Source organism: Tyto alba, unplaced genomic scaffold (assembly GCF_018691265.1).
Source record: "Tyto alba isolate M040663 unplaced genomic scaffold, T.alba_DEE_v4.0 Super-Scaffold_21, whole genome shotgun sequence".
NCBI lineage: Eukaryota > Metazoa > Chordata > Aves > Strigiformes > Tytonidae > Tyto > Tyto alba.
The window spans coordinates 10252247-10270371 of NW_024881295.1; the positions used below are offsets into that span (position 1 = coordinate 10252247).

At 40.1% G+C, this 18125-nt stretch overlaps 1 protein-coding gene and 1 long non-coding RNA gene across 4 annotated transcripts in view; one reads left to right on the top strand and one right to left on the bottom strand.

Moving 5' to 3' along the window:
• The window catches only part of GYS2 (glycogen synthase 2), a 48216-nt gene extending 36504 nt beyond the window's left edge, over positions 1-11712 (bottom strand). Inside the window, exons 1-2 of the mRNA XM_032986311.2 lie at positions 10877-11712; positions 1524-1705 (exon numbers count right to left, since the gene is read on the bottom strand). Coding sequence (XP_032842202.1) covers positions 1524-1705; positions 10877-11024 — 330 coding nt within the window. The 5' untranslated portion in view covers positions 11025-11712. The remainder of the gene's footprint in view (positions 1-1523; positions 1706-10876) is intronic.
• LOC116960009 overlaps positions 1-18125 on the top strand; it is a 105268-nt gene that overhangs the window by 12808 nt on the left and 74335 nt on the right. The window lies entirely within an intron of this gene.

Here is an 18125-nt window from a genome sequence, read left to right on the forward strand (position 1 = left end):
AAATGTTAATATGCGCAGCTCCTGGAAACTAGAGTGTCATTATTAGAGATCAAAGCTCTACTTGATGTACCTGGGACAGATTTTCTGCTATATGTGAATACTCCATCAGCACAATGCACATGTTAGGTTGGCAGAGTTTGCTGATTAAATTGAATATATTGCTGGAACATCATGAAGTGTATATATAGCACTGCAATTAATCTGCCCACAAGTCTTTAGCTGTTTTTCAAACAAAAGGGCTACACTTGCAGAGACATTTTGCAACAGAGACAACACAGAAAACTTGATCAATCACTTATGAAGGTCTGATTAGAAATAAGAAATGGCAGTTAGATTAGACCTTTTAGTTTGAACCTCATCCTGAAGAATGCAGACATCACATGTTAGTGTCCCCAACAGACACTTTCATAAGCTGTGGCACATATATGTCCAACAATACACTTCTACATAATATGCAGTAGGGTACTAGACCCTAATAACAGCAGAACTGCTGTTACAAAGGGATAACACACTACCAGTGACACAGCTGGTAGCAGTCCAAGAACTTTATGAATTTCTACATTAAAGTGTGTCATGCCCCTCAGCAACAGAACCTTGTAAGAATGCTTCCTTGCTGCTGCCTCACAATGCTTTTCACATCTATTTGCCACACATTATAAGCAGACAATTTTTCCTTCTGCACACTAGTGCCTTTGAGGGACTCAATGCTGAATCAGAGTGAAGGTGAGTTCCAGATCTCTGATGAGGACTTTCAAGAAAAGAGATCAAATTGAGCATGTGTTATCTTCCACTGATTTTCAGGTAATCAGTTGTCCTTGAGGATGCAGCTGCTTGCAGTTTAGTAGCTTGTACATCAACACAGCAGATTCTATTTCTTCCAACAGATTACCTTTATAGGAAGAAGTTTATTCCTAGTTTAATGTTGGAGAAAATGAGTCCCAGAAAGGCTGTGAGGTTTGACTGAGATCACACAGAAAACACTGGTTAAAAATTGTGTAGGAAACAGATGAATTCACTCCTTGTGTTGTGGTTTAATATCTTTTCCTAGAGAAGACTGCTAGTTGCATTGATCTGAGGAAGCAGATTCTTTGTCAGCTGGGTGTTTTTCTTAAGTCCACCTGTGGCATATCCCTTTCTGGATTTCAACTCAATATAACACTACATAAGAAAAGTTGTGAGCTAGTGGAACACTATTCTCTCTCCAGCACAAGAATGCTAAATGTAAGGGTTCAGTCAAAGTAAGGTCATAATATATCTAACTAAAATCTCACTGTATTTAGAGACTAAATAAGTCATTAATCCAATTAAGCAGCCTTGCAGATAAATGACTGTTAACTGGCTCTTCCTCAAAAATAACCTTTAATGAATTGACTCTGCTGTTCTAACAGTGAGTTAAAGCCTTTCCCATTTTGACCTTGACCCGGACTGCTGTGTCAAGTGGAATGGCGAGAGCATTAACCAAAATGGTAATCTCCTCAGAGTCATCTTTGTTGCTCAGGGAAGCAGTAGCACATCTGATTTACCTGACACCCTTGGCTTTTCATGATGTCCATTGCCTTCTTAACTGAGGGGTTTGGAGGCTCACATGCTTCCACCTGAGTCTTCACGTTGTGCTCAAAATGGGGACCAACCAGAAAATAGTTTTCACCCCATTCATCTGCCGTAGTTTTGGCTTTTGTCTGGATTACAGTGTAAATGCCTCCAACTGCAAAAGAAGATCACAAAGAACGAAAAATAGAGGGGCACAGGCCACAGACCTCTGGAATAAGCTCCAACCCACCTGTGCATCAGATACAGCTCTAATCAAATCACTTCACATATTCAGATTTTAAGTGAAACCCAGACTATCAAATAAATAGAAGTTTAGCCTCTTAAATGGCATCAGAGTTTCATGATTCAATTGAGGAGTATGCACCAATAGCAGACATTGTGTAATTCTTAAATGACAATTTAATGCTCTGCTTACTCCTGGGTGACTGCATATGGCTTCCCCGAATCTCTCCTCTAATCTCATACAGATGTTTTTTATCCTTAATTGTTACTTTTTATCTAGTCTGTGTTTTTAAAAATTTCTTTTAGTTACACCACAAATACTCAACCAATATATTATTTTATCCTTATGTTATTCCCCCCTTTATGGATTGTGAAATCTTTACACTCAGATTGTGGGATTGAAATCCTGGGGCTCATGCTTTCAACGTCTCATGCCTAATCTGGATTCTACTGCATCTCAAGCACATCCTTTTGCTATTTTATTGCAGCAGCTATAATTTTCAAACATAATTTTATTGATGTGGAAATACATGTGTGAGAACTGAGCTGGCACTACCAGCTTGTTTTAAACAAATCACTAAAAGAAGTTTAAGGACTGATGGATTTCATTGACTGCTGACTATAAAAATGGATTTAAACCAATATCCTCAAAGCAAAAGGTGTTATGTTCCATTACGATTCTAAAGAGTTGTTAAAGTTGGAATGAATGTAACCTACACCGCCAGTATAAATGTCTGCAGCACCTTCCGCCAAAATATTGTCCAATTTAAAAATAAATGCAATATTAAAATGTACAAGAGAATGTGACAACAACATCCCCTGCTGAGTCAATACAGGTCTATCTAGTCTTGTACATGGTATGTAAGATTCACTTAGCTGCTCTTCCTCACAGTTTTCCAGAGCCAGCCCTGTAATTCGTGCATTGGCAGGGCAGCCTTGCAAGCCCTCCTTTCCCATGGGACCCACGGTGCCAGGCGGGAGGCATTCCACCATCACCAATTTGGAAGAACAACAGTGCATGCTTAGATCCAGCAAGAGGAAGGAAAGGCAAGGTAAAAGAAAATCAGAGGCTAGGTAGCTGCTGTACACCAGAGACTAGTTAGGTGTAGCTCCAGTGATTTTAAAGCATGGTATGATAAATGAAGCTCAACAGGTACAAGCAAACACCAAAAGAAAGAATAGGAAGCGAATTAGTGTTCCTACATAAAAATTTCATCCTTCACTGAATTTGGAAACATTTGGTAGTACTCCAGGCAAGAAGACTGTGTTATGCCTTTCATCAGTAACATCAAAATCACATAAGGGGTCAGCACTGAAAGTGGCCAGTGATTGATAGCAGGTATTCCAGACTTACTTTTTTTTAAGGTACTGGGGTATCCAGAGGTGCCAATGCACCACACCTGATTGTGTATAGCAAGCATCTTGAGAAGTGACCAGATTCTCCTTAAAAATCTGCCACAAATAACCACTATTTACAATATAGCACCTGAAGTTGCTCAGCACTTTGAGAGAATAGTTCCCAGATTAGTTAAAGTGTATCACCTGACAACTATAGAAAGCCTTCTGCCAAACCTGGTATCTTGTGGACCTGAGGAACTGAACAGCAGAGCTATGTTTTTAACTCTGCTCTTAGAAAAGCAATCATGTGCTTAAAATTCTTTTCTCTGCAAATACCCCATTTGTTTTGCATGCTGGAAGGATCCTTAGCCCTACTATTTTTATGTCAAGAAGTCTCAGGATTCTAGGTATTTTACAAAGAAAAACAAATGCAGTTCCAATTTACCAGCTTGCTAAGTAGAATTATTACAATAAATTATTACCCTACCTAGTAATTTAGGACCTAAGAAGACAAGAATCCTACAGATATATGTTCCTAAACCAAGCTCACAGTTCAAGAGTTTCATGTCATATAGACATGGAACTGCAGAAGGGCATGTATACATAAGACTATTCTTCTCCACTTCATTAGGACCAGAAAGCTAAGAAACTAACTTACAGTCATCATGCTCTTCCATGGTGGCTCTGGACAGGGATTTAGAGCAATTTTAGGTAAATGACACCATATATTCCCTCCAAGTTCCTCTCTGCACAAGCTGAGACTACTAGAATAGCTTAGATTCAGATAAATATATGATTTTAAATATTTGAGATGAGTCAGAATGTTCAACCCATAAAGAGATAGTTACGATGACATGTCTGTTCTTATGGGGTAGTAAATACATCATATGAGCCTAAGGCACTTCAATCCAACATGGATAAATACGAGGCTTGGTAGAAATCTTAGTCATTAAACTAGCTGAGTTTAATTGGCAGAAATACAGAGCTTACAATAAAGGTAGATTTTTGTGCAAAGCAGCCTGGTGACCTGGGGAAAAGAGAAAATATGTACTTGCAAGATGGAAGATACTAAACATGCTAAAGCTGTATGTGACTAGAGTGGTGCAAAGCTCCTTCCCCACCATCAGAAGAATGGAGATCTCCCTCTTTCATACTGCAAAGTGTTCAATATTGGGATCAGCGAGGTAGCTGAGTTTCCACATCTATTAATTTTAAGATTAATAAGAAAGCTGCAGCTCAGGAGCCAAATAGAGTCTGGAACTTTGTTATGTATAGCCAACAGCTAAGTGTTTCTTTTCACAAAGTTTTGCTTAGGAACACTGTGTGTCCTAAACCATGGCCTGCCAAAGATGTTTGGAAGGTCTGTTTTGAGGGAAAAGAGTGGAGAGTATGTGGTGCTCTGCCATTGTAATCTGTTACACAGCAAGGTAAAAATCACTTCAGGGCACTGTTATGCCTGAAATGCAATGAAAAGTACTTAGGATAAAAATGAAAAAGTACATTTTACAGACTGTGAAAACTCTTCAGAAAATAGTTGTGATAAAATCTCTGGGCTATATAGACCCAAAACTTGCTTTTGTCTTCTCTGTTACTGTGGAAATATGACTCACAAAGCATGTCTGTGCATAAGCTTTAATTGACAGGGGAGCGAAACTGCAAGTGAAACTATGTATGTGGAAAATGTTGGGCATAACTTAAAAAAGACATCTTGAGAAGAACAGAGAAATGTTTAGAATAATGTATGGACTTTTGAAATTACTCTTTTCCATAGAAAATTCAAGGAACACATTATATATCATTAAGAGATAGCTTATATCTGCTCGGTTACTTTGAATTCCCTGGAAATACCTGTGCTAATAAGCAATGGATTACATACCCTACTGAGTAACAGAGTAAGGGTTTACATATTCACTTGGAGCCTAACAGAATTCTCAAATTACTTCCAACAATTTGGACGGCTTCATTATTCTTCTCTAATATGATGTTTTAAGGTCATATTATAAACAGGAAACCTTTCCAAACAATGGGGATGTACCAAAATCCTATTATGTTGCAAGTTTCTGTATGCAGCCTCTGAAGTTTTGTACTTTGAAACAGATTTTAAAACAAACAATAAAAGACAAAACAAGAAATAGATATAGAATCAGGAGAGATTAGATCCAGAGAATTGGTTGGGATCATCACAAACATGGGGAATTTGCAGTAAAATGTGGATACAGGACTAGTTTAGTGTTCTGATCTCCACCAAAATGCTTTATTAAAATATTTTAAGTTTTAATCATTTCAAAATGTCCTTGAGAGAAAAGTATTTCTCTTCTTTGTTTTTAAAATGTGTTTTTAACTTTTCTACCAAAATAAAGGAGATCAAGTTAAAAAGCAAATCAGCAACAAAACTTTTTCCCATTTACTTCCTTTTCATTCTTCCTGTTTTTCCAGAGAAAAATAAGCTGGCATGGAAAAGGGAACTAAAATGCTTGGGAAAGAATGATTTTGTTAAGAGAAGTTTGACTTTTTTTAGTGACCTCTTTAAAAAATAGAAGATGAAAACAAAATATTTTCGCATAAAATATTTCATAGAATTCTTTTTTAAAGTTTGAATGTTTTCATATACATTACCACTACTATGAATTTGTCTGAAGGAGTTATCTGCATCACTCCAGCCATTCTTTTCTCATTTCAAGTCCTCGTGTATTATTTCTTTTGTATATATAAAAATCCAAGCAACAAATGGAGCCTTCCAGAATAAACATCAGAACTATCTAAATAAACAAAAAGCCGGTGAGTCAAGAACAGTCTCCTGATATCATATCACTATGGAGGACAACGTTAGGCAGAAGTGAAGATCTAACTATGAAGCTGGAGGTCTTTGTGCAAGACCTAATATGTAGATGTGCTCTTTCTGCTGCAAGGAAAGGTACACTGCCAATGCTTTTTGTCACCTGATGAGGAAAGATCCACAACTTCCAGGATTACCCAGGAATTGTGCTGACAAAAAACGTCTTCTGGAGATGTGATCCTTTGAGCATGGAATTGCCAAGACTTCTCAAAACTGCCAGAGATACCCACCATTCATTTTACTTTCTCTTCCCACCCACCCCACATTACAGCAGGACAGAGGGAAGTAGCAGCAGAAACAAAAAAGGAAGGAGAGAGACAGGAAGCGAAGCTATGCAAGTGAGATACAGATAAGTAGAGGTTGTCACTGGTCTTTTAGTCCTTCCCCACACACCTTTGCTACACAGAGAGAGGATCAGGGTACTCCCGGGGCTCTTCAGCTTCTTTGCTACGGCCTGACCCGACCACTCTGAAGACACTAACGCTTTCCTGAGGACCACAGCTGCCATGGGATGCAACAGAGCAGTGGAACCCCAGGTTCAGGATTCAAATTGACTCCACTGCCACAATTACTAGTTACATCAACTATCCTTTCGCTCCTTCCCCTCAGAATGTGTATCTGATCTAGAAAGATGTGATAAAATTGGGCTTGAACTCGTTTCTAATGTTTGGTTGGAATTTTATTTATTTATTTATTTACTGGTTGCCTGTTGAGATATCCAGGGACCATTTATAGAATAAGGTTGTAAAATGTGTCAGGTGAAAAAAAACCCAGCATTCAGAAAGGACATGTTTTTCATATACTTTTTAGCCATGTTTGTGGCCAGGCCATCAGAAGACAGTTCTCTAAATTCTGTGAAATTGTGCCATTCCAAACATATTCTGAAATAATACTGAAACACTGAAATTTATGACAGATGTCTGCAATACAGAAGCTATTTCTGTGTGCATCATCCCCAATGCACAAGATTTCATTTGAAATTGATTTGACATTGATATACCACCCCACTCTAGAAATGCACAGAGCTTTGATTCTGTGCTTATGCCAAGTATATGCCAGCACATCCCCACACCCCAAGTGTCACAGGTGTGTCACAGATTACAGCATTCACCTCCTCCCAAGGAACTTTCATCATCGAAATATGTTTAACTCAGAGGATAAAATGTTGGTCCTACTGACTTCAGTGGATTCAGGATTTAATTTCCAAGAGTCCAGATTTTTACCAGAGAAACTGTATATAGAGCTCTGCTCCAGGAAGAACTGAACCAAGGTTTGTTTTTAGCAGAATCTTTATTCCAATAGGGATGGAAAAAATATTTAGGATTCATCTACCAGTGACTCTTGAGCTAATGTGTTCACAGATGAATGATGATACAAACGGGCTGTTTGCCCAGCATTTTTAAGCATTCTTCTATTTTCTATCTAAAAGCTGTTAGTAGTACAGCAGAAGATACTAATCTAAATATTACTGGAATGATTTTTAAGAAGTCTTTATAGAGCACAGACCAGATTCTGAGCCTTCTCAGCCCTTCTCATTAATGCATCAGAAAACCCACTAAACTGCAGCTAACTTACTCTAACTTACAGAATTAGATTTCTCCCCCCTACCAAGATGAAATACTTCAGTTTTCAGTGGGCAAAAATTTAAAAGAGGTTAAAGATGATGGAGCCATTTTCACTGTGGAAAATGTCCAGGATTGCTGCCATTACTCCTACAATGGCCTTTGGCTGCTCCCTGTTGATAATTTCCATCTGTGGGGCTTCAGACACAAGATCTACATTGCTTGTAGCCACTTGGTTTGTGCTCCTGTCCTTAAAGTTTTTATTGGTTTGCATGTTATGGAGGAAAGAAAACCAGTCTTCTTTTCCGATGTGTGCAGAGGTATGACCAGATCTGGCTTTACTGGAGCATGGTTGTCAGGAGAGAAGGGTAAAGGTGAAAAATGCTGAGCTTCCGCATGATTTACCACCAGATCTTGTGGCCCTGCCATGCACTGGGGCCCTTGCCTGCCTGCTTTTTTCCCCTTCTGCCACAGAAACACAGTAGATCAACTTGACAGTATGGGTCTTGACCATCAATGAAGAGCCAAATAAAGCGAGGAAAATCTTGCAAAACAAACAACACTTTTCTAGTTTCTTTGGCAGGGGACTTTCAATGCAAGATTATTTCAATGTTGTGCTTGGTTTATGTGGCAATTCCCTTTTCACATGGCTTAGGGAAAGGAGGAGAGAGGCCAGCTTCTGAGAAAGAAGTGATAAGACTCTGGAAGTAATGGATACTTGTAGATCCCCGAGCACTGAACTCATAAAACTGACTTGTCCTTCCCTAAAGCTGCATCTTATGCCTCAGTACCAACTAGAACCATCAGGGAAATCCTAGTAAATGCTTGCTCCCCACAGGCAGCCTGGCCCCTGATGACCCTCTTACACTACATAATCAGATGTGCTCCAATTTTCAGGACCCCTTCATCATCCTCAGACTCTGAAGGAGAATATATTTAAGAGGTTCAGAAAACAGCTCAACACCTGTAAAGGGCACTGCTTACAGGTGTGGGAATAGATAGCCATCTGTGAGCTTGGGTAGCAAGTCCTTCACAGGGAAGAAGACATTCAGCCTTTTTGTCACTGTCACAGAGAAATGGAGGAACCACTAAGAAGCAGCACTGGTCAATGAGGAAACGTACCCATAGCCAAGCACCTAGTGATGATGTGCACAAAGTTAACACAAAGACTTGAACTCCTGTAGGCAGCAGCAGCTTTACATCACTTTAGCAGTGCAAACCAATGTCACGGTGTACTACTCTGACACACCTTTGCATTGCCAGAAAGGAAGAAAGAAACCTTCACGTTAAATGCTCAAAATTAGCTTCTCAGGCAATAAACCCAGCTAATGTTTATCTTTACCTCTATATTAGGAATATATACAGCAACATTAAAACTAAAATACTAAATCACATAGCATTATGTGATTTACTAAAGTTATATGGGGACAGCCTACTTAGTCAAATAAACAGTTCTTTCTTCTGCTAAAGGAGGTAAGAAATATAGAGTGTAAGCTATTATTTCCTAAGCTTATGTATCTTCTGTGATGACCCTCCTTGTATTTTGTTGACTACTCTCTCTCCTAAGAGACACGGTGACCTAACATATTCCAAGAACTGTTTATAACAGGGATCAGTATCTCACCATGTGACTTAAGCATTCAACTGCCTGGGAGATATAGGAAAAAAACCCTTCAGTATCAAGAATTTACCAGAAAAATAAGCCTAAATAGTCTTATTAAAGAGATTTTGCACAGATGTTTCCATTCAAGGTTGTTTAATGGAAACTGCACAGAGATCCACTTCTAATGAAGAAATTGTTTGTCGTAACTAGTTCAGTCAGACACTTTTGAATATATGGGTTTGGTAAGTGCTATAATTAACAGCATCTTATTTTTAAGCTAACTGAATAAATGTTCACTCTCATAATTATTCTCTCTTAAAATGTGAAAATAATAAATTTTAGCTGTGCCGATTGATTTGGCATCAGTGAAGTCAACAAGAGATATGTAGATGATTAAATGATTCATTGCATTTTGTACATACACAGAAAGATAAATCTAATTGTGTTTTACTTTTTTTTAAAACATATTGTGTGGTATCTATAATCAGTGGGTCCAGATGACTCAGAAAATATATATACTGTGGAGTTCAGATGTTAGCAAGAACAGCTGAATTTCCTAGATTTCTGCTGCCATCTGCTTGCCAGTGCTTTACTTATCATGTACACCACAAAAGTAAGTGCTGCGTGCTCCAAGTTATGACAGTAGTAAATTGACTCAAAAAGCTTAACTGAAGCTACTGAAAAGTAAGATCACAGGAATTCAAAGTGCAAAAGCTACACTGTACTACCTCTGCATATTGATATACCTCACCACCCTAAAAAGAGCAATGAAAATTTGCACTGCAATGCAGATTAAATACTAGAAGCTATTACAGAATAGTAGTTCCAGTTTCACCATGAGGATAAACCCTAGAACTGCAAGTTCCTCTCACACACATTTCTTCTTTAGAGTTAAAATTTTAACAGATTACATATCCCCTCTCCTGACTAATCTATTTACTTGGCAGGACAGTAAGACACATGATGTCAATCATTTACTCATACTAACTCACTTTTGTGGTGAAAATGGAGCCTGCTCTCCCTTGCTGAACTACACCTAGCTAAAAGGGGATGATTTGATAAGTGAATTAGAAATGAAGTCTGAAAGATCTTTTCATAAGCAGTGTGCACTTTGCCTGAAAAACTGCATGCAGTGAACGAATTTCAAGCTGTACACATGCACAAAGCATGAAGTCCCTGCCTGGCACTACCTGTGTTTGCAAAGACCAGTCCAAAAGGCTTTCATCAGGCATGAAGACTGCTGGTCATTGACATCTGTTTTTTGATCAGTAGCTACAATGCAGCTGTGTTTGTTTATACTTGTTTCAAATATGGGCTCTTCTCCACACTGATCTAGAAGGCAGAGGGAGACTGCTGAACTACTCTGAATCTGATGTCTGTTTTACAGCTCATTTTCATGCATTACATTCACAAGTGAATTTGCATGGAAGGTAAAATATATGTACAAAGCAACATCTATATATCCATACATCTGCGCACCCAGGCATAACACTTAGATGTTTGTTTAAACAACCTATCTCTGGTGGTGAAACATGTAAAGACACACAGATGTCCTCACTATATGCACATCCCACACAAGCCCAAGCAGATGCAGCCCACACACAGCATGCACAATTGCACATGGATGCCACATGCACTCCTCCCAGTCAGACAGCTCTGCAGCCCACTTTTCCCCAATCTCCCCTGAATGCCTTTTTTGCCCAACTCCTTCATGCCTCCCTCCATTCCTGTCAAAACAGTAATTCCTAAGAGTATTGTACAAACCTTTGTTGGTAACTTCCCAAGAAACTTCAAAGAGCAACAAATCCTCCACTGGTAGATCTTCATCCTCCCACTGAGGAAGCCCATTAAGAGAAGTAATGGACAGTGATCTAGCTAGTGGCATTTTCTTCAGCTCCTCAGTGCTTACCATGCAGGCTACAACAGTCACCAAATGTCCAGCTAATGTGGCAGTTCTCTCCAGTTCTGATTAGAACAGCCGCCTGGTGTGCTGGGCTCCGAGGAGAAAATTATTCAGATAGCCGGGAGCTAATGGGTTTAGACCGTCTTACCACCAGCATTAAATTGGCTTAGTGAAATCCTCAGAGCTTGAGAAGCAGCTGCTGGTAGAGGTAAGAATTTAAGACTGACCTGAGAAAGGTCTTGACTGTCTTGGAACCAGGGATCTTTCTTTTTCCTCTTTTAGAGGGAGCTAAAAAATGATTTTGAACTCCTCAGCCACAGCATTCAGTATCTACCACCTCAGGAACAGCTGAAACTCAATGGTTGTAAATTCAGCACTGCCCTAAGCAAACTCCACCAGGGAGGACACTTTGAGTTCACCACCTGATTTGAGGCCAGCCCCTGAGTCCTCCCCTCAAGCTACGCCCTCCCATTAATACCCATGGACCTTCTCTATCTGCTGGCCACTTACCAACTGGGTTAGTAGACTCATTCTGTATGATGTCTCTTAGATTACTTGCCAGGTTAAATGCTGTTACCTATTCTTGCTCATTTCATCAGTCTGTAAGCACTAGTTTACCTCATACCCCTCCTCCACAATTAGCTCCAGCTGTGTTGGCAGGGCTCTGCACAAGCTGTTGGCTTCATTCTGCTCTCAAACCAGGCCTACAGGCCTGAAAGCTTTTACAAACAGAGCTACAAAGGCCCTATCCCTACTTTGGCATGCACTTTGGCCCTCCTTGCAGTCCTGGTCTCTGATTTTCCACCTAGTTTCTCTTCTCCTATGCCACAGCTCTTTCCTGCCGTAACGGCCCATGTCCTTTACCCAGGTAAACTAGTGAGTAATAAGTCAGGGAACAGTACACCTCTGTCTTGCTCCAGCACAGAGCTGGGATGCTGCAAGCTGTGCACACACATCTGCAGATATGTAAGCCCCTAATGTGCAACCTGAGATCCTGAAAGCTCCACAGAGCAGCTGCCTGCTTGGAAGATGCTTATGTGCTTACATGTCTGGTTGAGAAGCCAGTGCTTCTGGGACAGCTGTGTAAATTGAATCCAATGCTGAGCCTAGAGCACAACCTGCTCAAAATCCTCAGCTCAGTGGTGAGCAAATCTCCAGGTGAGATCCAGGGCATCTCTGGCACTGTGGAGAATAACATTGCACAAGCAAGCATGGACTACATAGTAACATAGAAGTAAAGGCTCTGAGCTCAATTAAGACAAAACAAGTCCAAGGCAATTGATTTAAAAGCAGGTCACCTGTGTAAGACCCTCATAGATATAATACAGCTGAGCCTAGCTTAACAGCTAGCTATCCTACAAAAGACTTGCTATTCCACTTAGGCTTCCCATTCCCTTTCTGTGCTTACAGCAGTCAGACCTGTCCCTGAGCTGATGGATACAGCTCACTGAACTGACCTTAGGATGCAGAAAACGTTTTTTGGCAAGTTAGGAACTAGAGCAGTCTCTGCAAAGGACCTAGTAAGAGGGGGTGGAGCAGCACGTCTGGGAACAGGGAGAGACAGGAAAGGTGAGAGTGAGTGCTGCCTTGCTTTTCCAGCCAGTGGATCTGGTGGGTGGGCTCAGCTGTGCTGTGCTGCTTCACCCCAGCTAGGCTTTGTGTCTGGGGGAAAAAAGTTTCCCTTCTAAGTTAACTGGAAGGCATTACAGCCTGCCCATTGAAGGATTCAGGGGTTTATTGGCTAGGTGTCTTTTTGTCTCAATGGTTTGAGTTGCACTATTTATCAGTTTATGAAAAAAAGCCTAGACATGAATCATTATTTTTGGAGATGCTGTGGTTTTTACTAACTGGGATAGGAAACCAGATCATCCTGTAGGTTAAAAATTGTGTTACTTGAAAGAAAAAACAGTAATACTTTAAGAGAATCTTCATTTCTGAACCATCAAACCTACCTGAATCACATTTTCACACTTTTCCATGGAAACCCTGAGGGCGAGGCTGAAAGCTGTGTCTCACAAAGACCATCTCTGGTGGTTGGAGAAAGTAAGAACAAAGCAGCCCACAAGCCTGTCCTAGTCCCACTGCTTTCGTCAGCCCTGTGTCAACAAATGCACTGCAAATCCAGACATTTTAGCAGGGCCAGTTAGCCCACAAACCCACCTCACTAATTGCGGCCTACGGACTGAGTCCCAGAGCGCAGCGGCGGGGGGCTGCTTCCCGCCTCGCCCTCAGTAGCAGAACTGCCGGTGGGGTTGGTTTGTAGCATTAGAAAGTATGCACAAACCTTTATTTCATAGCAAAAATGAGCTTGCCCGAGGAACTCGCACCTGCTCGCTCTAATTACAAGTCACTACCACTAGCTGCAGCTTCCCAGAGGGAAACCAGGTGGCTTCGCAGGTGCGTGAGCCCCATTGTCCGGGCTGGCTGTGTACCACTGTCCTCCGCAGGCCTTTGAACTGCACTCAGGACATCCTGCTTACACCGGTTACCTCTCCAGAGGTGACATACAAACCTCTAGAAGTGATACCAGATAAACAGTGGCACTGGCTCACTGACATAATCACTGTCCCCAAGCGTTCAAAAGCTTAAAACCCATGCCAATACTTTTAGAACAGTGAAATGAAGTTGTAATAATAATTTTTTTAAGCTCTTTGTATAGTCTGTGGTTTTCAGGTTCTTAGGTATCATGTTTATTCCTTTTTATTGTTGTTGCTCCCCTGTAATTAGGGGATACTTATTTTACTTATTTTTTTGGATTTGGCAAAAGGCACCTATAAAAAGCCCCTAAAACCTTGGAGAATGGATTTGAAAGAATCATCAGATACTATGAGGTAATTTCATAAACACTGGTAACACCATTATTGTGTGAACCTGGGCAACTCATGTAACTATCTTGTACTTCGTTTTTATCTTTGACAGGTTAGAGATAATACTCATGCAGGTTTTTAAGTGTTTCTGATCTTCTGACAAGAAATGCTCAATAGCACATTGAACATTAGTATTCCTTCATATTCTGAGGAAATTTGACTTTATTCAATCTGTATGTCTTAAAGAAGCTTTTTTTTTTTTCCCCACAGTGCTGTCCCAGATTCCTGCTGTTTGGTATTAGTGAGAGAAAAGTGTATGAAGTGTCTAGGAAAGGTTAAATCCAATAGGCAGTTCAAAAACTTTCATCCCTGCAAATGCTCTCAATTGCTAGAGAGCAAAGGGCCTTATTCATTGTATTTATGGCCTGCCAGGATTAAGTGTGGGATCTCTGTGATGCACCTGGAGTTACCTGTTTACTGCCATAAAGGAGATAATGCCTGTAGCTGTGCACCTACAGCAAAATGACCTTTCCAGGAGAAAAACTATATTTTGATATTAAGAATGGGCAAACTTGGCACACACAGTGGAGAGGGAGTCACCAAGAGCAGAAGGGTAGTCACTAGCTATACTCCATATGAAGTGCAGTGAGGGGCAAGTGGTGAAAGGGATTCACTGCTGACACTAGAACAATGTGTCATTTTTGTGACACAGGCAGGGAAAGGTTGTGACTATGATTGTAGAGTTTGTTCCTTTTCATCAAAACAGAGGACAACTGCTGAAGTGAGAAGATGGAAACATACCCAAAATAGGAGCTTTTAAAATATAACATCGATTAAAATATTTTCCAGAAATCTGGAAACAGTAAAACTGCTTTTGAGTCTGGCCTATCTAAATTCTCATATTGCTCTCAGTCCCAAGGTATACAGATGCCCTCTGGTAATGCATTATTCAGTGTGTCTCAATTCTGCCAGACACCATTTATTATCCCATCAAATTCTTTTTCAGCCCACAAAAGTAAAATATTTTTGCTTGCAAGTATACTAGACAATAAGACAACTGAGTCTGCAATGTCTTTGAAAAGAAATCGTACAAAGCATGTATTGTTTTTCCCAAATTTCCCACAGTTCTCTAGAGATAGCAATGCAGGGAAAATGCTGTGAATTTTGACCTACCTAAAATGCTTTTTGAAACTGTTATCTCCCAGGGTGTAGTCTTCTCTGCACGTTTTGATCCACCTCCTTCTATTTGGGTAGAGCAATGTTTTTTGCAAAAACTAACTCAGCACATCACCCCAGGATGTGAGTCATGGATGTCATCTTCACACCACAGTCCTTCCAGAAGAACCACTTCATACAGTCTTTTTAGTTGGAATATCAACGTCAGCCTTCCTGGCTGCAAGTGAGAAGGTATGTGTTAGGGGAAGAAACGCTCTCAAAGTGTGGGAGTTTATAATGAGATAATTATCTAGGTGTGGCTTGTTCTAAACATAACTGGGGTTTCAAGGTTTGCCTATGTTAACTGTAGGGGAAAAAAATACATAGATGTTAAAAATGCTCATAAACATTGAGTCAGATTTTACAGGAGGAAGCTATGATGGTTTGTAGCATTGATGTACACAGACTGTAATTTAGAAATATCTCAGTAGGTGGCACTAATGGTATTAATATGAGTTCTCAAGCGTCTATTGTTTTGTTTGACCAAAAGGCTTATGCCTCTCAATAAATCCTGGTCCATGACAAACTTTAGTTTTATGAAGCCCGTGAAAACAGAATCACAACACGATCAGTAAAATGGGCGATCTTCATCTGGAAGAAAAGCCCTTGCCTCAGGCTGAGACACAGGAAGAGAGGAAAAGAAGAGTGAAGACAGGATCCTTAATAAAATGAGCTCTTAGTACTCAGCAGTGTGGGCTGCCATGGCTAGAGCAACCCTTATGAAGAAATTTAAGGAACTTAGAGATAGAGACTGAACTTTATTTTGTACCCCTGGAAGTAATATCCACTCTTCTAATGGGTCATATTACAGACATTTGTATGCTAAGGATGCTGTTGACTTAAAAAAAAAGAAGTATGATAACATTTTTTTTTTCTCTTCTCCCCAGCTTTTTGTTCCTTCCTTTCTTTTTGCCTTTTGAACTTCATTGTGGTATTTCCTGTCTTTAGTTACCTAACTTTTAAAGGTGTTCCTTTGATCTCCATGTGATGTAGGTGTCTTTTTTACCCCACTGGAAGACCTCACTGTTTATTACCTTTGCAATTTAGGTGTACTAATGAACCTTTTTAGAAATATTTTAGAAAAAACCTCAGATTTTTGCTTAATTAAAAAAAAATATTTTCCAGAATTTTAAGTTAGAAATATCTATTTTCTGTAGTTTAGTTTTATGTTATACAACCACAGTAAGATGTCAGCTACATTTTTTAAACCTTTCTAAAGAGAAAAGGGTAACGTCTTACTACATTTTGCTTCAGAATCTAGTAAATCTCATTATAAATCTCAAAGTGGTAATGAAAATTAGAATAGTAAAGCAAACCTGCCTAAGTGATGTGTCTAAATTGTTCAACAGCATCCTCCTCCTTTTTTAAAGAGCCTTTGTGATCAGACATCTTAGCTCTGCTGGCCACTTGCCAAGCTGTGCTGGGGTCTGAAACCTGATAGGAGAGCTGGATTATGATGGACAGACTTTCTGTAATAAATAAGACTTAAGAAATCCAGAAGGAGTATACAGTTATGCATAAGACTGCTAGAGATGTTGAGGATCTTTAGTTACCCTTAAAGCATTTGGCATTCAGTATATGATCAAACTCTAGTCAAATTTATTGTAAACGTGTCTGTTAAAAATTTTTGGAGCTTTACATCAGGTCCTAGTAGCTGATAAAATCAGGACCTGTTCTAAGGATTTGGGGGACACATGTCTGTTAGCTCAGCTACCCATCCCTTTTTCTCTAGTTGAGACACAGCTATGACTCTATGACTTTGCTCCATTCGATACCCATGGTAAATTGCTTACTCATCAAATAGTTTTGGTGGTTCCTAAGTGTTTATCAGCCTGATCTTACTTTCCTAATACTGTAGGCTAGAAAATCATGTATTATTAAGCACTGTAACCTTGGAAGATGACTTGAGCCTCAAACTCAGCATTCTGGGATAAATGGTTGTTGAGAAATTCCTGGCTGAGGATATTCCCAAACTGGTAAAGGCTTCCTCAATCCTGAATCCCAAACATATTAAGTATAATTGTATATGATTATAAGCCCCTTAAAGCCACAGACTGACAGATATTGGTTTACATCAGCTCTACACACTATTTTGTATGTATCTGTTAAAATACTAATAAAAATGCAAAAAAACCCCAGGTCTCATGGCATTTAATTTAGTTTTAGAGAGAAAACTGCCCATTCAAAACTGTAATGACTGATGAGAAGGTAATAGCAGTTGTGTGGCATGATGAATAGACAAACAATTTTATTTTCCTACCACAGCAGAATACCTATGAAAGTAAAAGGACTGAATGCTTCAGAACAGCCTATGAGCTCCTAGGAGCGTTGCTGACTGCTCCTTTTGCAATGGCTGCTGTCTTTAGGCTGGATCATTGAGGGCCTTAGCTGTTGGGGAATCAGGCCCCGTCAGCCAGACTGTTCATTTTTGCTGCCATTTACCTGTTTACTGTGTGGGCTTTCCTGAGCTTCTAGCTTTGCTGTGCAAATGTCAGGAGAAGTGAGGCTGCCTGTGCAGTCAGCTGAGGGTTCCCCAGCATTGCTAGCAGCATACCAAAAAGCTGTTGGAGGACAAAGCTGTTTGCAGAGAGAATATCTCACTGAGAGCATAGCTCATTTTCTAGCACCTTGGTCACTTAGGGTCATTGCAGACTTTAGGGAAGATGAGGGAGTTGTTCAGAGATGCTCTAGGACCAACCCTAATCACCTGCCTGAACTCAGCAAGTTTAGATCATTCCAACTGTGAGGCAACAGCCTTCACACATGTTTTGTGCAAGTCCAAAAATTGCTCCAAATCTCACATGAGTGGAGAATTGTTCCTTTCAGTTACAGTGACCCTGTGAAATGGCCAGTAGGGAGAAGAGGCTATGAAACATTTTAAGTTTTGGGGAGTGATGTGACATAATGGACTTTTCTCAGTGACATCTGGTGTACGTTTTGTCCCAAATAGGCACAGAGTGCTTGGGCTCCAGGACACACCACACAAAAGACATTCAGATCAGGTGGTCTGAGAGGCTGACATTCCCAGCTCTGCAGAGCATTGTGGCCTCTACTGCTTCATCCAGGAGAGTAAGAATGAGAGTTAGCC